The 23070-nt window shown below is 43.5% G+C and overlaps 1 protein-coding gene across 2 annotated transcripts in view; it reads left to right on the top strand.

Annotated features, from left to right (window-relative positions):
• The window catches only part of LOC126278603 (uncharacterized), a 398515-nt gene that overhangs the window by 76379 nt on the left and 299066 nt on the right, over positions 1 to 23070 (top strand). For both annotated transcript variants that reach the window (XM_049978838.1, XM_049978839.1), the window contains exon 2: positions 3257 to 3296. In XM_049978838.1, the coding sequence (XP_049834795.1) occupies positions 3257 to 3296 (40 nt within the window). The remainder of the gene's footprint in view (positions 1 to 3256; positions 3297 to 23070) is intronic.

Raw genomic sequence — 23070 nt, 5'->3', positions numbered from 1 at the left:
ATTCTTAAATATGCTAATGGAAGTTTAGTTCATACGTAAACACTACGTGTAGGGTGATGAATGCACACACACACATCCACACACACACACACACACACACACACACACACACACACACACAACCATAAAGATACAGAAAGCGTTCCATAACTAATGCGACCAATTTATTTCTGACGCAACGGTACACCACAGTGGGTTGTAACCGGCTGGGCTAAGTGGAAGGGGTTGTTAGCTTCAAAACGCTCCTTGGTTGCGAGCTGCCGGAGAGTCAGAACGTGCGTTTCCATCAACCCCGTTTTGAGTTTATGTAACACTGCACAATGGATCATTCTGTAGAGCAACGGTACGCTAACAAATTTTACTTTAAATTTGGGAAGTCCGCCACTGAAACGTTTCCATTACTTCAGCATTCTTTTGGGGCTGATTGCTTGTCCAAATCACAAGTTTTCCGATGGCGCAAGTCGTTCATGGAGGGCCGAAAGGAGATTACCCTACGAACCTCGCAGTGGACGGCCATCAACCGCACGAGTCGACGAAAATGTGACGTGTGTGCGCGATCGTTTGACAGATGGCTGAGCCTTCAATTCATAGCACAAACTCTAAACACGTCAAAAACAACCGTTTTCCGCATTGTGATGGAAGATTTGAACATGAGAAAGATGTGTGCCAAACTCGTCCCAAAAGTGTTGACCAACGAACACAAGCACATGCGAGTGCTTCGGTGCTGAGAAATGTTGGAAATGTGTGAAAATGATCCTTATTTTTTAAACTCAGTTATCACTGGTGATGAGCCGTGGATTTTTGAGTACGACCCTTAGACAAAAAGGCAGGGTTCAGAGTGACACACCCCACCATCGCCCCATCGCAAGAAGGCATGCATGAGCAAGTCCAGGATCAAAACCATGCTCATTGTCTTCTTTGGCGTCAGAGGCGTTGTCCACCACTAATTCGTACCTACCGGGACTACAGTGAACTCAGCTTTTTACTTGGAGGTGCTCAAAAGACTGAAAAGGAAGTTCTCGCGCTGCCGAAGCGACATCGAGAACACACGGTAAGTTCATCACGACAACGCGCTGAGTCACAGCGCCTTCATTGTCAAAGACTTCCTGGCTGGGACCAAGACCCTATTGGTTCCTCGGCCTCCCTACAGCCCTGACCTGGCTCCTGACTTTTTTTGTTTCCACCGTTAAAAAGGAGTCATGAAAGGAAAGCATTGGGACACGATTGAAAGCATCCAGACGCATGTTACATCACCTCTAAAGAACATTCGGGAAAAGGCATTCCAGGATGCCTTCCAGGCATGGAAACACCGCCTCCAGAAGTGTATCGACGCAAGAGGGTGCTATTTTGAAATTTGATTATTAGTACGAATATATTCAATAAATTATTTTTTATGCATTTGGTCGCATTTCTTATGGAACGCACCTTGTATAGCACGAAAAAAAGACGAAACAAATTTTGTCGTTTCAAATGTGTTTCACTGTCAGTTGCAACAGCACACAATAGCACAGGGCAGGAACACGGACCTGTGATATCTTAGAGTCTCTCGAAATAGTCTCCCAATGAATCAATCACACACTGCCGACGCTGCGGAAGACGCCGAATACCGATAGCCTCAACCACCAGCAAATCGTCGGACGTCACGGTCACTGCTCTCACAGTGTTTCGGGTGTTCGAAAGCGTGCTCCACGCAAAGGCCCTTTCAGCTTTCGTATGAGGTCATAGACGCAAGCTGATAAGTCTGGCGAATGTGGTTGATACTCAGTATTTCCCGTCCCCATCGCACGAGGAGGCACCGCACACATGCTGCCGTATGGGCTCTCGCGTTGGCCTGGTGTATTAATGCTACGTGTAGACGTTCAGGGCTTTTCTCCCGAATAGCCCGTCGTAGGTGTCGTTGCAAGAATGTGCGTCAGTAATAAAGTGCATTAACAGTTTTGTCAGTGCTCCTCGTGGCATTAATCGCGCATTACCTTCCACTGTGAACTGTAATATTTACGTAAGAGCGCTGATCAACTCGGGTAACATCCATTATGAATGGCTGCTCTACTCATTCTGTGATCTCCTTTTCCACTTCAATCTCCTGGAAAGGACTGCCATTTAGCGTCACGTCACGTCACGTTAATGTGAATTCTTGGGGCTACTGCAGATGCCGTGGAATGCGCTTAATTTGTAATGTACTATTGTGTACTTTTACAATTGACGGTAAAACACGTTTGCGACAAACTTTTTTCGCCTTTTTTCCTCCTGCTATATCTTTTTGGCAATGTGTGTGTTCATCCATCTTCCTACCGCTAATGTTTACATATGAACTAACCTCCCAACTGCATATTTCTGAATCTTTTAATTCGTCACCATTTTAGAGACCAAAAAAGTAGTTGCCATGACGTTTGCAGTCACCCACGTAGTTTTTAACAGAGCAAATGAATACTTATTTGTGGGGTGATCACCCTCTTCACTTGCCTATCTTTTATTTTAAAGTAAGGATACAGACCGTCCGAAGGACCGCAGCGTCGGGTGAACTCATGCAGTAAAAGGTGGGGAGGTGAGATCTGCAGGTCACCGTGTCGCCGAAATCGTCGCCAATTTCACCAAACCAGGTGAACGTGAGCCAGAGCGTTCTTGGGCCTACCTGAAGCTATGCTAGCCACCCCAGGTGGTAGTTCTATTTTTATAGAGAAGTTGATGTTGTAACTTCCTACAGATTGGAGAACCCTGCAACTAATATTATACGGCGAGACACATCTGGAAAAACTTTCAGTAGGCAGACAAGGTTATAGTTTCAGAAACAAATGAACTACTTCCAACATAGTGCAAAAAAACATAACATACTCAGCTATTTAGTAGCATTTTCTGCATTTGTAGCGATGTTATAGCAATATTCAGCAAGTGCATTAAGAATGCGATGTTATCATTACTTGATTAAGGTGTTAAAAAAAAGGAAGACTAGGGTTTTCCGAAGCCCAGGGTCGTTCTGGGGACAGAAGGAGAAGGAAATCGGCCGTTTAGTTTTCAAAGGTGCCACCTTCCCATTTACCTTAACCAATTTAATTGAACCACATTAAAACCTAAATCTGGATGGCTGGACGGACACTGAAGCTTTGGTTCTCCCCAATGCGATGTAGTGTTTTACCGTTGTTGATAAAGGTATTGTGTGGTTTATCTAAAATGACCGTTACATAACAAGTTTACAATCCATTGCACTGCATTAGTCTCATCCATGCTATTGTCACTAATTTTATCTCTTTTTTTTCAGGGTCACCAGTGCTGGTCTGAAGTACCTGTTGACGATACAGGTGAGTTGCAAAACATTCACTAGTTAGTATTAGAAGTACGAGGGTTGAATGAAAAGTAATGCCTCCACATTCGTTATTTGGGTTTGGAAGGGAATATTTTAATAAATCAAACACAGAAATAATCCTTACAGTGTGATCTTTAATTACCAATTTGCACTTTTCCACATAATCGCTAGCCAATTGGATACATTTCTGCCAACAATGAACGAAGCCGTCACAGAAGAAGTCGACACTCTGTTTCCGCAACGACAGTCTCACAGTTCTCTCAACTACTTCATAAGAAGCATGATGATGTTTTCGCTGATGATCTTTCATTATTGGGAACAGATGGAAGTCAGACGGTGCAAAACCTGGACCGTATGGAGGTTGGTGCCGCACGGTGGTGAGATTCAGTCTCGTAAGTTCTGCTGTGGTGGCACTGAAGTGTGTGGTTTGGCATTGCAATAATGTGACCTACACGGTCTTGTGAAATGCCGATTGAGCTTGCAGTTTCTCTCTGAGTGATACGACGATCGTCCTGAATCAATATGTGAACATTTTGCTTGTGAAACTCAGTGATTGCTGTCACAGTACGTCCAACTCTTTGTTTGTCACAAAGGTCAGATGTTCCCGCATCAACATCTTTAACTTACTCGCCCGACGACACACGGTACTCATATCAACACAATCACCGTACACTGCTTTCATTCTCTGATGAATCTCCTTTTTGACATCTTCTGCTGTCAAGAATTCAATTAATGCACTTTGCTTAAATCGTATTGACCGACCGTCTGCACAGGGTTCCATACTTTACACTGTAACAGCACAACCGTTCAATGCCAAAGCCTCCCGCTAACTGGAGCTGCAGAAAAGAGGCTACAGAACAAGCCAGTACCTGCCGCATACCATTGGTGTCAACTGTTGAAAAGTTACGGAGGTGGGGACATTACTTTCCAGTCAACCCTCGTACAAGCTACATTTACTGCCTCCAAAAAAGAAGTCGCTAAGGCTCAGTAGAGAGTCTACGCGCGGCCCCTAGGTACCCAGTTCATGTCCTGGTGGTGGAATACAATTTCGTTATCAGTACTTGGCCGGAAAAATTTATTGATCACCAAATCTTGTACTGCTACTTCAGCGGAGAAGGCTACGTGCCGGCTTTAGGTCTCACTCTACACTCATTCGTAACACAGCAAATGCAGCACATCGCTGCGGAAGCACTCATCTACAAGATACTAGCAAACGCTAGTAATGGTATATTTCCTTCTTCCCATTATTTCGCGCAAATGTTAACTGGAGGGAGACCTTGGCACGAATACAGTAAGCAAATTCGAATGGTTGAAGGTTGCAATAGTCTTTCAGAGATGAAGACGTTTCCACAGAATAGACCAGCGCACAGAGCTCCATTAAACCAGTCTTCGGACTGAAGACCAAAAGAACAACATGCACAATGAGATGTAGCTGTAGAGTACACTACACTAATAACACGATTTTTTTTGAGTCATCACTCTTCTGACTGGTTTGATGCGGCCCGCCACGAATTGCTCTCCTGTGCCAACCTTTTCAAATCAGATTACCACTTGCAACCTTCGTTGTCAATTATTTGTTGCATATATTCCCATCTCTGTCTTCTCTACAGTTTTTACCCTTTACAGCCCCCACTAGTACCATGGAAGCTATTTCCTAATGTCTTAACATATGTCCTATCATTCTGTCCCCCCTTCTTGTCAGTTTTTTCCATATATTCCTTATCTCGCTGATTGTGCGGAGAACCTCCTCATTCCTTAAGTTATTACTCTACATAATTTACAACATTCTTCAGTAGCATCACTTCCCGAATACTTCGATTGTCTTCTGTTCCGATTTTTCCACAGTCCCTGCTCCAGTTACACCGTCTCAGAAATTTCTTCCTCAAATTAAGTGCTTCTCTAGGTCAGGAATGCTCTTTTTGCAGTGCTTGGCTGCTTTTTATGTCCTCCTTGCTCCGTCTGTCATGGGATATTTTGCTGCCTAGGTAGCAGAATTCCTTAACTTCATCTGCTTCGTGAGCAGCAATCCTGAAGTTAAGTTTCTCGCTGTTGTAATTTCTACTACGTCTCATTACTTTCGTCTTGCTTTGGTTTATTCTCAATCCATATCCTGCACTTGTTAGACTGTCGATTCCATTCAGTCAAATCCTGCAGTTCTTCTTCACTTTCACTGAGCATAACGATGTTTCCAGAATGATATTTTCACTCTGCAGCGGAGTGTGCGCTGATATGAAAGTTCCTGGCAGATTAAAACCGTATGCCCGACCGAAACTCGAACTCGGGACCTTTGCCTTTCGCGGGCAAGTGCTCACTATCTGAGCTACCGAAGCACGACTCACGCCCGGTACTCACAGCTTTATTTCTGCCAGTATCTCGTCTCCTACCTTCTGCAAGGTTCGCAGGAGAGCTTCTGTAAAGTTTGGAAGGTAGGAGACGAGATACTGCAGAAGTAAAGCTGTGAGTACCGGGCGTGAGTCGTGTTTCGGTAGCTCAGATGGTAGAGCACTTGCCCGCGAAAGGCAAAGGTCCCGAGTTCGAGTCTCGGTCGGGCACACAGTTTTAATCTGCCAGGAAGTTTCATACCAATGTTATCTGCGAATCATATCATTGATATTCTTTCAGCTTGAATTCTAATGCCACTCCTAAACCTTTCTTTTATTTCCGTCGTTTTTTCTGTGATGTATAGAGAGAACATTAGGACGAAAGACTTCATCCTTGTCTTACACCCTTTCTAAACCGAGCACTTCGTTCTTTGTCTTCCATTCTTATTTTTCCCTCTTTGTTGTTGTACATAATGTACAGGGTGTTTCAAAAATGACCGGTATATTTGAAACGGCAATAAAAACTAAACGAGCAGCGATAGAAATACACCGTTTGTTGCAATATGCTTGGGACAACAGTACATTTTCAGGCGGACAAACTTTCGAAATTACAGTAGTTAACAATTTTCAACAACAGATGGCGCTGCAAGTGCTGTGAAAGATATAGAAGACAACGCAGTCTGTGGGTGCGCCAGTCTGTACGTCGTCTTTCTGCTGTAAGCGTGTGCTGTTCACAACGTGGAAGTGTGCTGTGGACAACATGGTTTATTCCTTAGAACAGAGGATTTTTCTGGTGTTGGAATTCCACTGCCTAGAACACAGTGTTGTTGCAACAAGACGAAGTTTTCAACGGAGGTTTAATGTAACCAAAGGACCGAAAAGCGATACAATAATGGATCTGTTTGAAAAATTTCAACGGACTGGGAACGTGACGGATGAACGTGCTGGAAAGGTAGGGCGACCGCGTACGGCAACCACACAGAGGGCAACGTGCAGATAGTGCAGCAGGTGATCCAACAGCGGCCTCGGGTTTCCGTTCGCCGTGTTGCAGCTGCGGTCCAAATGACGCCAACGTCCACGTTTCCACTCATGCACCAGAGTTTACACCTCTATCCATACAAAATTCAAATGCGGCAACCCCTCAGCGCCGCTACCATTGCTGCACGAGAGACATTCGCTAACGATATAGTGCACAGGATTGATGACGGCGATATGCATGTGGGCAGCATTTGGTTTACTGACGAAGCTTATTTTTACCTGGACGGCTTCGTCAATAAATAGAACTGGCGCATATGGGGAACCGAAAAGCTCCATGTTGCAGTCCCATCGTCCCTGCATCCTCAAAAAGTACTGGTCTGGGCCGCCATTTCTTCCAAAGGAATCATTGGCCCATTTTTCAGATCCGAAACGATTACTGCATCACGCTATCTGGACATTCTTCGTGAATTTGTGGCGGCATAAACTGCCTTAGACGACACTGCGAACACCTCGTGGTTTATGCAAGATGGTGCCCGGCCACATCGCACGGCCGACGTCTTTAATTTCCTTAATGAATATTTCGATGATCGTGTGATTGCTTTGGGCTATCCGAAACATACAGGAGGCGGCGTGGATTGGCCTCCCTATTCGCCAGACATGAACCCCTGTGACTTCTTCTTGTGGAGACACTTGAAAGACCAGGTGTACCGCCAGAATCCAGAAACAATTGAACAGCCGAAGCAGTAAATCTCATCTGCATGTGAACCCATTCCGCCAGACACGTTGTCAAAGGTTTCGGGTAATTTCATTCAGAGACTACGCCATATTATTGCTACACATGGTGTATATATGGAAAATATCGTACTATAGAGTTTCCCAGACCGTAGCGCCATCTGTTGTTGACAATTGTAACTACTGTAATTTCGAAAGTTTGTCTGCCTGAAAATGTACTGTTGTCCCAAGCATATTGCAACGAACGGTGTATTTCTATCGCTGCTCGTTCAGTTTGTATTGCCGTTTCAAATATACCGGTCATTTTTGAAACACCCTGTATTTTAACTCTCTTTCCCTGTAGCTTACTGTTTTTTTCCCCTCAGAATTTCGAATATCATACACCATTTTACATTATCGATCACGTTTTCCAGGTCGACAAATCATATGAACATGTCTTCATTTTTCTTCAGTCTTGCTTCCATTATCAATCGCAATACCATAATTGCCTCTTTCGTGTCTTTACCTTTTCTAAAGCCAAACTGTTCGTCATCTAACACATTCGCAGTTTTCTGTTCCTTCTTCTGTATGTTATTCTTGTCAGAAGTTTGGATTCATGACCTGTACATTATTCTTGTCAGCAGTTTGGATTCATAACCTGTTAAGCTCATTGTGCGATAATTATCGAACTTTTTGGCTCTTCCAATCTTCGTAATTGTGTGGATGATGTTGTTCCGAAAGTCTGATGGTATATCGTCAGTCTCATACGTTTTACACCCCAACGTGAATGGTAGTTTTGTTGGCACTTCCACCAATGATTTTAGAAATCCCGATGGAATGTTATCTATCCCTTCTGCTTTATTTTATCTTAGGACGCCAACAGCTCTTTTAAATTTTGATTCTAATACCGGATCACCTATATGTTCCCTGTAGTCTCGTGCTTCTTCAACTATCACGTCATCAGACAAGTCGTTCCACTCAAAAAGACCTTCAATGTACTCTTTCCATCTCTCTAATCTCTCCTCTTCATGTAACAGTCGAATTCGCATTGAACTTTCAATGTTACCACCTTTGCATCTACTTTCACCGAAGGTTGTTGTGTCTTTTCTATATGCTGAGTCTATCTTTCTGACCAACATTTCCTTTTCGATTTCTTCACATTTCTCATGCAGCCGTTTAGCCTTTGCTTCCTTGCACTTCCCGTTTATTTCATTCCTAAGTGACTTATTTTTCTGTATTCCTGAATTTCCCTGAACATCTTTCGTCGACAAAATGCGGTATTTCTTCTGTTACCTAGCAACAACATAAACTGCAAATGGGGAAATCTAATGACGTATGCAACTTTCACAAAGAGTACGTTGTTATGCCCGCCACCTGGAAACTCGGACACGTCGAAGCTCGTCGATTGCTCGCGTGCTACTGTTGTGGGCATCAATGCAAACTGGTTGAAGGACGGTGAAACCGCCTCGCGGGGTAGCCACGGGGTCTCAGGCGCCTTGCCACGGTTCGCGCGAGTTCCCCCGTCGAAGGTTCGAGTCCTCCCTCGAGCATGGCTGTGTGTGTTGTCCTTAGCGTAAGTTAGTTCAAGTCAGATTAAGTAGTGTATAAGCCTAGGGAGGGACCGATGACCTCAGCAGTTTGGTCCCATAGGAACTTACCACTACCAACCTGAAACGAAGAGTAGGCGACAAGGTTTTGAATGCTCACACTTCATCTCCGAACGAAGAAGTCGGAGGCTTGCCCACTCTGTAAAGGTGTATAGGCGGTGATCTGTGAGAGATCTGACGGCAGTGTACAGTGCTGGTACCACCATAAGTGTTGCGGAGTGGGTTTCCAGTACACCTTTTAAACATGGGGCTCCGTATCAGACGTTCCATACGTCTTCCCATAGTGACTAACGACATCGCCATATACGACTGCAGTGCGCATGGAATCATCGTGATTGGATCGTGGAAACGTGTCGCCTGTCTTGTTACACGATGCGCCGTCATCCAGGCGAACGTTTGCTCGAAACATGAATCGCGTCACATACGTAGGGGAGTGTCGTAGGGCCGTTGCTATTCACAATATATATTAATGACCTTGTGGATAACATCGGAAGTTCACTGAGGCTTTTTGCTGATGATGCTGTAGTATATCGAGAGGTTGTAACAATGGAAAATTGTACTGCAATGCAGGAGGATCTGCAGCGAATTGGCGCATGCTGCAAGGAATGGCAATTGAGTTTCAATATAGACAAGTGTAGTGTGCTGCGAAAACATAGAAAGAAAGATCCTTTATCATTTAGCTACAATATAGCAGGTCAGCAACTGGAAGCTGTTGATTCCATAAATTAGGCCTTAGGAGTGATTTAAAATGGAATGACCATATAAAATTAATCGTCGGTAACGCAGATGCAGACTGAGATTTATTGGAAGAATCCTAAGGAAATGCAATCCGAAAACAAAGGAAGTAGGTTACAGTACATTTTTTCGCCCACTGCTTGAATACTGCTCACCAGTGTGAGATCCGTACTAGATAGGGTTGATTGAGGAGATAGAAATGATCCAACGGAGAGCAGCGCGCATCGTTACAGGATTATTTAGTAATCGCGAAAGCGTTACGGAGATGATAGATAAACAAGAGAGACGGTCAGTAGCTCGGTACGGGCTTTTGTTGAAGTTTAGAGAACATACCTTCACCGAGGAGTCAAGCAGTATATTGCTCCCTCCTACGCATATCTCGCGAAGAGACCATGAGGATAAAATCAGAGAGATTAGAGCCCAGACAGAGGCATACCGACAATCTTTCTTTACACTAACAATACGAGACTGGAATAGAAGGGAGAACCGATATAGGTACTCAAAGTATCCTCCGCCACACACCGTCAGGTGGCTTGCGGAGTATGGATGTAGATGTCTTCGCCGATAGCGACTGCATCTTCTAGCGGGATAACTCTCCGTGTCACAAAGCTAAAATCGTGCTATAGTGATATGAAGAGCATGATAGAGAACTCGTTTTGAAGTCTTGGCCACCAAATTCGCCTGGTCTGAACCCAACGGGACACATGCTGGACGCTATCGTGCTCACTAATATCGGCCCATAATTTAGGGAAATTTCGTGACCTGTGCATAAACATCCGGTGCAAAGTTCTTCCGTACACCTGCCAAGGACTTATCGAATACAAGCCACGCAGAATCGCTACTGTATTGCATTTCAAACCAAGGCGATATTAACCAGCTGGTCATTATCTTTACGCTCATCAGCGTAGCTGTGAGCGTGCAAGTAGCAACTCTTTCTCTGTTCTGACCGTTGTAAAATAATTGGAGTAAGCAGCGAGTACTCGGGCTTATCCTATTTCCATCACGAAACTTTTATAATTTATACATTCTGTATCAGTGTAACTTTTTTTTGAAATTTCGTAACTCACGAACGTCTCTTTTAATTTTTCAAGGAGTTTCTACCAACGCAGAAGCTGTCGACACAATTTTTGCGTTGTTGGAATTGTATGTGAATTTTGATTCATTTTACGCTTCGTGGAATTTACGGTAGCGTATAAAATGCAAGTTAATCATAAGGCTGTAATTATGTTACAGGATTGAAATCGTCGTGTTGTTTATCAGTAGCCTGCCAAATTATTTATCAAGACGTAGATAGTATTGCGTAGACGGCTAATCCTTTTGCCAGAGATAAGGCAAATTTTCTTGCGTCCGCAAAAAGTAAACTGTAGTTGTATACATACAAAGGCCCTTGGTAAGTTGACATGCTGTCCAGATTACGTGATTGATTGATTATACTCTTTTATTTTTCACGACACGATAATACGAGCATTTCTGTGTCATGACCGATTTCAAACTGTCAGCTCTCATCTTCAGATTGTGAACAAGAAAAAAAGAGGTAACAAAGAGTCATTAAAGACGCTATAAAATCTGCCAGCTAACTATCTAGGCAATGACTTAAAAAATAGGCTGGAACTGTACCTGAAACGTATAAGTATATCTAGACATTTAAACATTCTATAATAAATGGAGATTTATGTTTCAGAACGAAGTAACCTGATAAACTACTGAACGAACAGAACAAGTTCTCCACCAACACGTATTTCAACATGTACGACGAAGAAAAGGACTTCTCACAACTACCACTTACGTTACAGTTTTAGGTGGAGTTTTTAACTTACCAGCTATAGACTGGGAGACACTTGTAATTAGCCGGCCGCGGTGGTCTCGTGGTTCTAGGCGCGCAGTCCGGAACCGTGCGCCTGCTACGGTCGCAGGTTCGAATCTTGCCTCGGGCATGGATGTGTGTGATGTCCTTAGGTTAGTTAGGTTTAAGTAGTTCTAAGTTCTAGGGGAATAATGACCACAGCAGTTGAGTCCCATTGTGCTCAGAGCCATTTGTACCATTTTTTGAACTTGTAATTAGGACGGGGAGCACGAATAGAACATAGAGTGAATATTTTCGAAGTGCTTTGTCCGATTCGTGAACATAACCTCTTATGAAGATAACATCTTAGACCTGTTGGTGACAAACAGATTGGTGACAAATAGACACCAACTTTTCGACTCAAGTAGCTACAGGGAGCTAAGCGCGTTACAGCATCACTGAATATGGTTGTAAGTAGGAATACAAAGAAAGGCAGGTAGATCTTTCTCCGTAGCAGGAGCGACAAAAAAGGGATTTCAAAGGGACTGATGGCCCTGTAGTTTGGTCCCTTTACATCCCAAATTAACCAACCAAGCAAAGAGGTTTCAGATTACCTGAGCGCTCAGTTCGAAAATTTCATTTCCAGCAATGACAACGTTGAGTGTCAATGGACAAAGTGCAGGAATATTGCACAATTCGCTTTAGACATCGGTGTGCCGAGCAAAGTTGTGAGGAATGGAAAAGACTCACCGTGATTCGACAGCGATGTTAGAAAACCGCTAAAACGGCAAAGAGAGCTTCAGTGCGAGTTTAAATGCAGCCAAACCCTCACAGACAAACAAACGTTGAGCGAATCCAAAATTAACGTAAGGAAAGACATATGTGAAGCGCTAGATCAATTCGAAAGTAAAATTCTGTCTACCGGCTTGACAGAAAATTCTAAGAAGTTTTGGTCTTACGTTAAATCAGAAAACGGATTGAAGCATCTATCCAGACAGTTTGTGAACACAGTAACATTGAGAAGGAAGGCTATACGTGACATTAAACGTCTGTTTCCAAAGCTGTTTCACAGAGGAAAATCGCGCAGTAGTGCCTCTCTTAAATCGTTGCACGAACGGCAAAATAGCTGGCAGTGAAGTAAGTGGGCAAGGGATAGAATATTGCACAACAGAGGAATGCCACTAGAACTGACGGGATACAAATGCGAGTCTACCAATACGATCCTGCATAAAGTATGCGAAAGAACTTGCACCTCATATAGCAGCTGTGTGCAGTAGGTCTTTGGAGGAGCGAAGTATTCCTGATGATTGAAAAAAAGGCACACATTATTCCCGTTTTCAAGAAGAGCCGTCGAACAGGCGTACAAAACAATAGGCCTGTATTCTGACATCAGTCAGTTGTAGAATTTTGGAGCATCTTCTATACTCGCGTATTATGGCATTTCTAGAGGTTGTAAATCTCTGTAGGAACCAAAACGGGTTTCGGAAACATCGATCGTGTGAATCCCAGCTCGCTCTGTTCGTCCACGAGACCCAGCAAGCAGCAGCTACAGGCGCCCAGGCACTAGAGACCAGAAACGAGCTCCATATACTCACTTTAAACTCCCCAGCAACTCCTACGTCGTCCCCTCTGAACTCGCCAGCTCCGCGTGCCCCTAGGCTCGACTCGTGAGTCTTCACCCAAGCCCCTTCATCACCTGAGTCTGTTGTCGGAACAAGTGGACCCGATTCGCTCACAAGTTAAACTCCACATCGCTTCCCCCTTCCCCCTTCCCCCCTCCCCCTCAGATTTAGTGGTAAGAGGGCCCAGTATACAGCCCGTCAAAAGCTGAACACAGATCAAGCATGAAAACAAGAAGAGGATGTACTGGACTGTGAAAAAGAAAGCAAAATAGAAACAGTGAAGGATCCAAGTACAAGAAGGGCAACATGAGATAATCTGTCAGAGCCGCGGTGACGCGGTTAAGTGGTCACGGTGTTGGATTGCAAAGCGGACGAGCCGTGCTCGAAGTTCCCTCCTACTATTTTATTTTTTTATTTTTTTCCGCTGTTCGCTAAATTCAGATTTGTCTATGTGTCCTGGTGTAACGTCCGTTTGCAACAGCGACATGTGGGGACGGGACTATAATGAAAGATGATCTGCACAACTACCCTAGTAAGAGTCAAAAGAAAGTGGCTTTCGAATGGGAAACGGTAGCATACGATGATAAGCGACAGGTGAGTCGAATCCTCCACAGGACAACACGGCTTGTGTGTCATACACGGCTTTAGATACATTACAGCTGTCATATGATAGGAATCTAGCATCGATGCAGATAATTTGTACGCCTAGTGAATGAACGAGATATGCCTCCTTGCCAGAGTTATGTGTTCGTATGAAAGTGATGTGAGCACTCTGAAGGAAATGGTGAAAACATAATAATTTGGTCACATAAGCTGCAACAACAATTTCTCTCTGTTCTTTCAAACATATGTCGAAGTTGCTTTCCGTTTTGAAAGTTTTGACTGTTGAATTCCTTTGTTGCAACATAGTTCACGCCGTTTATTTGTTCTTCTCATTTCTGTGAGACGTCTATGTCGTATCTCGCCTGGCCTTTCAATTCTTCAGATTTACTTGCGACAGTAATGTACTCTTACCACATGACTCGTATTCTGTAACCAGTGTATAGTATGACAACTACCAAGACTGCAGAAAGTGAACAGACATTTCAATGACCAGACGGACACTTCATAATATTGTAAAAAAAAAAAAAAAAAAAAAAAAAAAAAGACTAGCACGAAGGAGTTTTGAATTCGGTTCGTCCGCTTAGTAGTCCAACACCATGACCACTTAAAAAAAAAAACTTTAAAAAAACGCAAACGTTTTGTAAGAAATTTCCGCTATTAAACTGAAAAATACTATTAATTTATTTAACACAATCATGATTTCAGATTTATAGCCACCTCAAGTGCAAATTGAAATGTCACAAAATATCCGATGTGCCTAAATTGCAGAAGCGAGTTAAAAAACTTATACGGGAAGTAAGATCTGATTTGGCGCGAAATAGAAAGCAATTTGAAAATCCGATGGAACTTTGCACAGATGTGTTGGGCAGCGTCTTTAGTGTGCCTGTCGATGGCTTCACGTCGCTCTTTTCAGTTCAGGGCGCAAAGTGTTCAGGTAGAAATGCCTAAAACAAGTGTGTCCCAACTATTATGTGGATCTGATGAGAGCTTTCGTCTGAAGCTATGCAGCCCATGTATTTCTTTTTTAAGACAATTCTCAGCCGCATTCCGCAGGGTCAATGAAGACGCTCCTCCAGCGTTTTCGATGGGAAGTGTTTGATCACCCACAATACAGCCCTTCTTAATTGGCTCCCTCCGATGTTCATCTCTGCTCACATGAACCGCTGGCTATGACGACAACATTTTGGCACAAACAACGAAAGGCAGACCAGCCTAGAGAATTGGTGGAAAGGAGACGCGGCTGCTTTCTGTGAGGAAGATACTCGAAAGTTGTACAACGCTATGACAAATGTCTAAGAGCGGCAGGTAGCTGAAAAGCTTTTAGACATTTGTCATAGCGCTATACAAACTTGGACTGCATAATTGTTGCGAATAAGAAGTTTTTGATTTTCACTGTCGTTTCCATTTCGCGACCAATCGGACCTTACTTTCCGAACAGCCATCGTATACACCAATATAACGACTGACTGGTTAGCAGTGAATATTGTTTTGTTCATACATAAGTTTATATAACACAACTTTATTGGAGACTGCTGTAAATTTATTTTAATATTCAGTATCTACTCAGAGAATGTGTAACAATTACGTTGACATACGTACAAACATTCGAAGTGTTATCGAATCTGTAACGAGAGTACCAGAAAGCATAACATGTGGATGAAGTGCCATCTCTAAATGCTGATTAATTATTAAAATAAATTACAGAAATGAATAATAAGCTATACAACTTTCTGTTAGCCCATATAAGTAAGCAATCGTGACCAAATGAATAGAGAAATAGCAAGCTTTTTTGTCGCAGTGAAACAACAGTGACGTTGCTCTGTGTCCGTTTTCGTTTGACGCAGCTTATGTGTTTTCCTATGGTGGAGATGGAATAAACAATAATACAACCACTTTGTTTGCGTTGGACGAAATTTGTATGTTTTTCGTCTGAAACGTGGACTGTAGCATTAAACTTATTCCAATTATCACTCCTGTAATGGAATCATCATTTCTTCCCCTTTTCATAAACGTTGAAATTTAAAAATAGACTGTTCTTTTGGCGAATACAGAGAAGTATGAGTAGACAAGAGATGATTTCAGTGCATCTATAAAACCTCGGCCTCCGCCTGCTGTTGACCTTCGTTACACTGACAACGCAATGGAAGCGTTACTTCACCTTTTGCACCACTTGTGCGTTTAGGTATAATTTTAATCTTTTTTGTAATTATGTAGATACTTACTTGGCACATTTTATAGGCTCTATAATGAATCTTTGTCTCCTCTTCTTATTTATTAGCAGTCTGAAGATGATTACTGCCTGGTCGAAACGTGTTACATGTTTGTAAAATACTCATCTCATTGGATGGTAAAAATCAAACATCAAAGACTTTTGTTGTCACAGAATGTCACACGCTTCTGAGTTCGTTATTTGTAAATTGTGATTAGACGAAATAATAGTGGCTGTCTGGTACAAATACAACATAAATTCATTATGACAATTTTTAAAAGTTTAGAGAAAAGCACACATAACGATAAACTGTGCTATAGAATCAACAGTATGCTACAAAAGTAGTGACCCACTAGAATGCATCAGGGGGCATCAGCAGAAACTTATTCTAGATGGGGCAGGACTGTAAAATTGCCTGTAGTTTTTTACATAACATTTGTTAAGGCTCCAAGAATTAAACATGACAGGAAGGCCAGAAAACTTTGTTTCAAAAGCTTGATAATTATGCTGTCAATGTTGTTTGAGGAGAGATCACTTTTTTATCTAAAACATAAGCACATTCCACTAGTGTAGGCAACTGAAAAGTACTTATTGCGCTATTGATATGAATGTGATCGCCATGATTTTGATCTAATTACCTGACAGGAAACCCTGCCATCCTTAGATCCACCGTACATGATGAGTTACGAAATGAAGCTGGAAGATGTTTACAAACATCACATTTTTTATTCATATACCAACGACGTTAGGTTGACACTGATTATTTAAAACTAAAACAGAATATAACATTTCTACAGAGGAAATCCTGTTGGATATCAACAGAATATCCAGGAAAAGCGCCACTGAGTGTAGAAACAGGAACTAAAATTTTATAAAGTGCTTATTCAGTATTGATGCCATCTATAACACTTATTTCACACACAAAACTGTACATCTGATCATGTTAATCAATTGTATTGCCTTCTGATCTCTTCCTTATTATTTTTTAATGTTAACTGGAATTATAAAAGATGATTCGGTGAAGCATATAATGAAAATTGAACACAGTATGTTGTGAAAGCTACATTTTTGGGGTTGTTTTGATAAAGTGTAACTCAAGGCCAGCGTCCGAGGAGATGAAGGCTGTTAAACTTTCAAACAACCGTCAAACTAGTCGGCAGAATAACAGCCTAGCAGTGCACCAAGGTGGTCTTCGTGTCCCTAATTTGACATGTTACTGTACAGACATGGTAAGTGATCCGCAGTAACTCAATCGCTGCTTGTTTCACTGTGTCAAGAACCCCAAACCCGGGGTTTGTTACACAGTCGGATGGTCAACTTAAATTTAAATAATGCAAATGACCGTGAAATAATTGTTGACCTAATCTAGTGATGTCCCGCTGAATGAACCTAAGATTCTTAGTCCAGACTGATAATTCCACGTCTGGCATTCTGAGGTAAAAAGAATTAAATTAAACCTACTAGCCAGCTGAAAGTCAATAAAGCTATGATCACTCTCACCCTGTATCTTTACTCAAACCTGCAAAAAGCAGGATAAAAACAATTAGATAGATTTATTCTCTGCCATTAAATACAGTTCGCACAAGTAAGTAATACCAGTGTTGTAGAATAATAAAAGGCTTACACATGCATTCAGAAATCTAACCAGTCATTCGAAGTAAAATAACGCGTCGAAACTAAGTAAATCATTTAATATTGTTAACAAACCAGACCAAAACACGTGTACGCCAGCTGTGAGATTTGAATGTAGTCCCTGCTGCTCCTTTCGACCTATCTGAACAAAATACACACCTGGAAATGGAAAAAAGAACACATTGACACCGGTGTGTCAGACCCACCATACTTGCTCCGGACACTGCGAGAGGGCTGTACAAGCAATGATCACATGCACGGCACAGTGGACACACCACGAACCGCGGTGTTGGCCGTCGAATGGCGCTAGCTGCGCAGCATTTGTGCACCGCCGCCGTCAGTGTCAGCCAGTTTGCCGTGGCATACGGAGCTTAATCGCAGTCTTTAACACTGGTAGCATGCCACGACAGCGTGGACGTGAACCGTATGTGCAGTTGACGGACTTTGAGCGAGGGCGTATAGTGGGCATGCGGGAGGCCGGGTGGACGTACCGCTGAATTGCTCAACACGTGGGGCGTGAGGTCTCCACAGTACATCGATGTTGTCGCCAGTGGTCGGCGGAAGGTGCACGTGCCCGTCGACCTGGGACCGGACCGCAGCGACGCACGGATGCACGCCAAGACCGTAGGATCCTACGCAGTGCCGTAGGGGACCGCACCGCCACTTCCCAGCAAATTAGGGACACTGTTGCTCCTGGGGTATCGGCGAGGACCATTCGCAACCGTCTCCATGAAGCTGGACTACGGTCCCGCACACCGTTAGGCCGTCTTCCGCTCACGCCCCAACATCGTGCAGCCCGCCTCCAGTGGTGTCGCGACAGGCGTGAATGGAGGGACGAATGGAGACGTGTCGTCTTCAGCGATGAGAGTCGCTTCTGCCTTGGTGCCAATGATGGTCGTATGCGTGTTTGGCGCCGTGCAGGTGAGCGCCACAATCAGGACTGCATACGACCGAGGCACACAGGGCCAACACCCGGCATCATGGTGTGGGGAGCGATCTCCTACACTGGCCGTACACCTCTGGTGATCGTCGAGGGGACACTGAATAGTGCACGGTACTTCCAAACCGTCATCGAACCCATCGTTCTACCATTCCTAGACCGGCAAGGGAACTTGCTGTTCCAACAGGACAATGCACGTCCGTATGTATCCCGTGCCACCCAACGTGCTCTAGAAGGTGTAAGTCAACTACCCTGGCCAGCAAGATCTCCGGATCTGTCCCCCATTGTGCATGTTTGGGACGGGATGAAGCGTCGTCTCACGCGGTCTGCACGTCCAGCACGAACGCTGGTCCAACTGAGGCGCCAGGTGGAAATGGTATGGCAAGCCGTTCCACAGGACTACATCCAGCATCTCTACCATCGTCTCCATGGGAGAATAGCAGCCTGCATTGCTGCGAAAGGTGGATATACACTGTACTAGTGCCGACATTGTGCATGCTCTGTTGCCTGTGTCTATGTGCCTGTGGTTCTGTCAGTGTGATCATGTGATGTATCTGACCCCAGGAATGTGTCAATAAAGTTTCCCCTTCCTGGGACAATGAATTCACGGTGTTTTATTTCAATTTCCAGGAGAGTATATTTTCGATAGGCTCGCGCCCATGACGTGTAATGGCAGGTTGCAGATGTGTATGTTCAGTTTTTAATTATTTGTTACGGGATAAATGGAAATCTGCGGAGTATTGCGAATGTACTGAATGAGTGGGAGCATATGGGGCTACTATTTTACAAGTTAAAAGAAAATTTGTAGGGAGAAACGTGGAGCAAACGCTACACTTACGAGTGTCGCAGAGAAACGGGCCGACTCTGATACAGCGAAACAGGCCAAGGACTATACTGCCGTTTCACGCACTGTTCATATCTTGAAAATGGTGTCTTGTAGGTGGCCACCGACAACCTGCGATGTAAACCGTTTACGACACGTCGAAGGATCTGTACTGGAATGTTTCTGACTGCTGCACGAATGGTGTCTTTCAGTTCCGCAGTAGTACAGGGTGATTCAAAAAGAATACCACAACTTTAGCGTCAGTTGATGCTAAGATGGCGACCGCTCAACAGAAAGCTTTTTGTGTTATTGAGTACGGCAGAAGTGAATCGACGACAGTTGTTCAGGGTGCATTTCGAACGAAGTATGGTGTTAAACCTCCTGCTAGGTGTTGTATTAAACGTTGGTATAAACAGTTTACAGAGAATGGGTGTTTGTGCAAAGGGAAAAGTTCTGGACGGCCGAGAACGAGTGATGAAAATGTAGCACGCATCCAGCAACCATTTGTTCACAGGCCAGGAAAATCGACTCGCAGAGCTAGCAAAGAGCTGCAAATTCCACAATCAACTGAATGGAGAACCTGAACGTCAACTACCCGAGGCGATGGATCGGCCGCCATGCAGCCCGTGACAGAGCACTTCATCACTGGCCTCCAAGAAATCCTGATCTTACCCCCTGCGATTTCTTCTTATTGGAGTATGTTAAGGATATGGTGTTTCGGCCACCTCTCCCAGCCACCATTGATGATTTGGAACGAGAAATAGCAGCAGCTATCCAAACTGTTACGCCTGATATGCTACAGAGAGTGTGGAACGAGTTGGAGTATCGGGTTGATATTGCTCGAGTGTCTGGAGGGGGCCATATTGAACATCTCTGAACTTGTTTTTGAGTGGAAAAAAACCTTTTTAAATACTCTTTGTAATGATGTATAACAGAAGGTTATATTATGTTTCTTTCATTAAATACACATTTTAAAAGTTGCGGTATTCTTTTTGAATCACCCTGTATTTAGGCGTCTAGCACACATCCTCTTTTTCAGGAGGAAGTAATTACAGACCGATAAGTTGGGAGATTTGGGAGACCACTAAATGTCCCCATTCCTTGGAATGATGCAATTACCAAACATTCTGCGCATTGCTGCCATTAAAATTTGAGCACAATGAGACATCGCCAAATTGCTGAAACCAATTACTGCAAGAAACTGTTCAAGTTCAGATGCGAGGAGTATATCAGCCCCGCAACATACCGCTGAGATGCCATGTTGATCCTCAAAAAAGAAATGGCCGATTTTGCATATTAAAGAGACAGCGGAGTGCACTTTGACTTACTGGCTGTGCAAAGAGGCGTTGATGGAGTTCGTGAGGATTGTCGTCGCACCATTAACGGCAGTTTTGTTTGTTAGCATAACAACGGAAATGGGTCTCGTCGCTCAGCCTTAGCAAATTTAAGAAGCCGTCGTTGCCCCTATTTTAGTCAACAGACAGTCATTCGTTTTTCATAATCATCTTCATTTAACTATTGCACAGCCTGCAACGAGGACGGTATTCCCGCCTAGCTGCAGCAACAGTCACAGTTTGTGTAAAAAGCCTTCAGAGCCACAGCACGTTCAGGCCCCTTCCAGCGCTCCGTCTCAGCAAATGGCGTACCTGCCTGAAACATATGACAAACATTCAGTGTTGCCAATAGTACCAGTCCACTTTTAGAGACAGGCTAAACAGTCCGTTTTTCTGCCACATCCTATATGTTGTCAAGTGGTGCCACAAATTCCTCTTCTCCCCAATTCTATTCACTACCTCCTCAATAGTTGTGTGATCTACCTATCTACTCTTCAGCATTCTCCTGTAGCACATTTCTAAAGCTTCTGTTCTCTTCTTGTCTAAACTGTTTATCTTCCGCGATTCACTTGCATACATCGCTACACTCCATATGAATACTTCCAAAAAAGACTTCATGACACTAAAATCCATACTCGATGTTAACAAATTTCTCTTTTCCAGAAACGCTTTCTTGCCGTCTCCAGTCTACATTTTACATCCTCTCTAATTCCACCATCATCAATTATTTTGCTGCCCAACCAGCAAAACACATCTAATACTTTAATTGTTTCATTTCCTAATCTAATTCCCTCACAATCACCTGATTTAATTAGACTACATTTTATTATCCTCGTTTTGCTTTTGTTGATGTTCTTCTTATAATCTCCTTTCAAGATACTGTCCATTCCGTTCAAATGCTCTTCCACGTCCTTTGCTGTGTCTGACAGCAAACTTCAACGTTTTTATTTCGTCTCCCTGGATTTTAATTCCTAGTCCAAGTTTTTTTCTTTTGTTTCCTTTACTGCATGCTCAATACACAGGTTGAATAACATCGGGGATAGGCTACAACGCTGTCTTACTCCCTTCTCAATCACTGCTTCCCTTTGGTGACCCTCGACTCTTATAACCGCCATCTGGTTCCTGTAAATAGCCTTTCGCTCCCTATATTTTACCCCTGCCACATTCAGAATTTGAAAGAAAATATTCCAGTCAACACTGCCAAAACCTTTCTCTAGAAATGCTATAAACTTAGGTATGGCTTTTCTTAACCTATCTTTTTAGATTAGTCGTAGGGTCAGCATTGCCTCGCGTACTCCTACATTTCTCCGGAATCCAAACTAATATTCCCCGAGTTCGGCTTCTTCCAGTTTTTCCATTCGTTTGTAGAGAATTCGTGTTAGTATTTTACAACCGTGACTGATTAAACTTACAGTTCGGTAGTTTTCACGCCTGTCATGATCTGCTTTCTTTGGAATTGGAATTATTAGATGAGGTACCGAACGCTACTCGGTCGGCCGCACTTCCAAATACACGCGCCGCCAGTTACGTCGTCGTGATTCCCTCTCCAGAGCTCCATCGGCGGGTGTACTTAAATTAGAATATTCGTGCACTTGAGCCCACTTTTGTGTGTTTGCTACTTGAATAACATTTACAGACATTCATAGTAGCTACTGCTCGATATCTTCTGAATAGACATTGTACTTAAGAGTGACAGATTTATAAATCTTTCATATCTGTATATATTTCGACATTCAGATCTGCTGCTAGCGACTGACTCTGCCACTTTAGCAACACTATTATTTTTACTGTTTGATATTAGATGTACAATAAATTAATGTCTAAATTTTCTGTTCGTGAACGGCATCTGTTCCTCGCTCCTGTTTCCACTAAACCACACAGCGTTCGAAGGAAGACATAAGTGAGGACCTCAAACACTAATGCAGTAGTCAAGGATGGGTCGCACTGGCGTTCTATATACGATCACCTTTAGACATGAGCTACGTTTTCCTGGAATTCTCCCAATAAACTGAAATCGATTATTCAGCTTCCCCACAGTCGACCTGATGTGCTCGTTCCATTTCATATCTCTTTGCAACAATCCGCTTAGGTAACGAAACTTCCTGGCAGATTAAAACTGTGTGCTGGACCGAGACTCGAACTCGGGACCTTTGCCTTTCGCGGGCAAGTGCTCTACAACTGAGCTACCCAAGCACGACTCACGCCCCCTCCTCACAGCTTTACCTCTGCCAGTACATCGTCTCCTTCCTTCCAAACTTTGCAGAAGCTCTCCTGCGAAACTAGCAGAACTAGCACTCCTGAACGAAAGGATACTGTGGAGACATGGCTTAGCCACAGCCTGGGGGATGTTACCAGAATGAGATTTTCACTCTGCAGCGAAGTGTGCGCTGATATGAAACATCCTGGCAGACTAAAACTGTGTGCCGGACCGAGACTCGAACTCGGGACCTTTGCCTTTCGCGGGGAAGTGC

This window comes from Schistocerca gregaria, chromosome 6, assembly GCF_023897955.1.
Source record: "Schistocerca gregaria isolate iqSchGreg1 chromosome 6, iqSchGreg1.2, whole genome shotgun sequence".
Lineage (NCBI taxonomy): Eukaryota > Metazoa > Arthropoda > Insecta > Orthoptera > Acrididae > Schistocerca > Schistocerca gregaria.
Note: the sequence above shows the minus strand (reverse complement) of the source record. Positions and strands in the feature narration are given on the sequence as shown.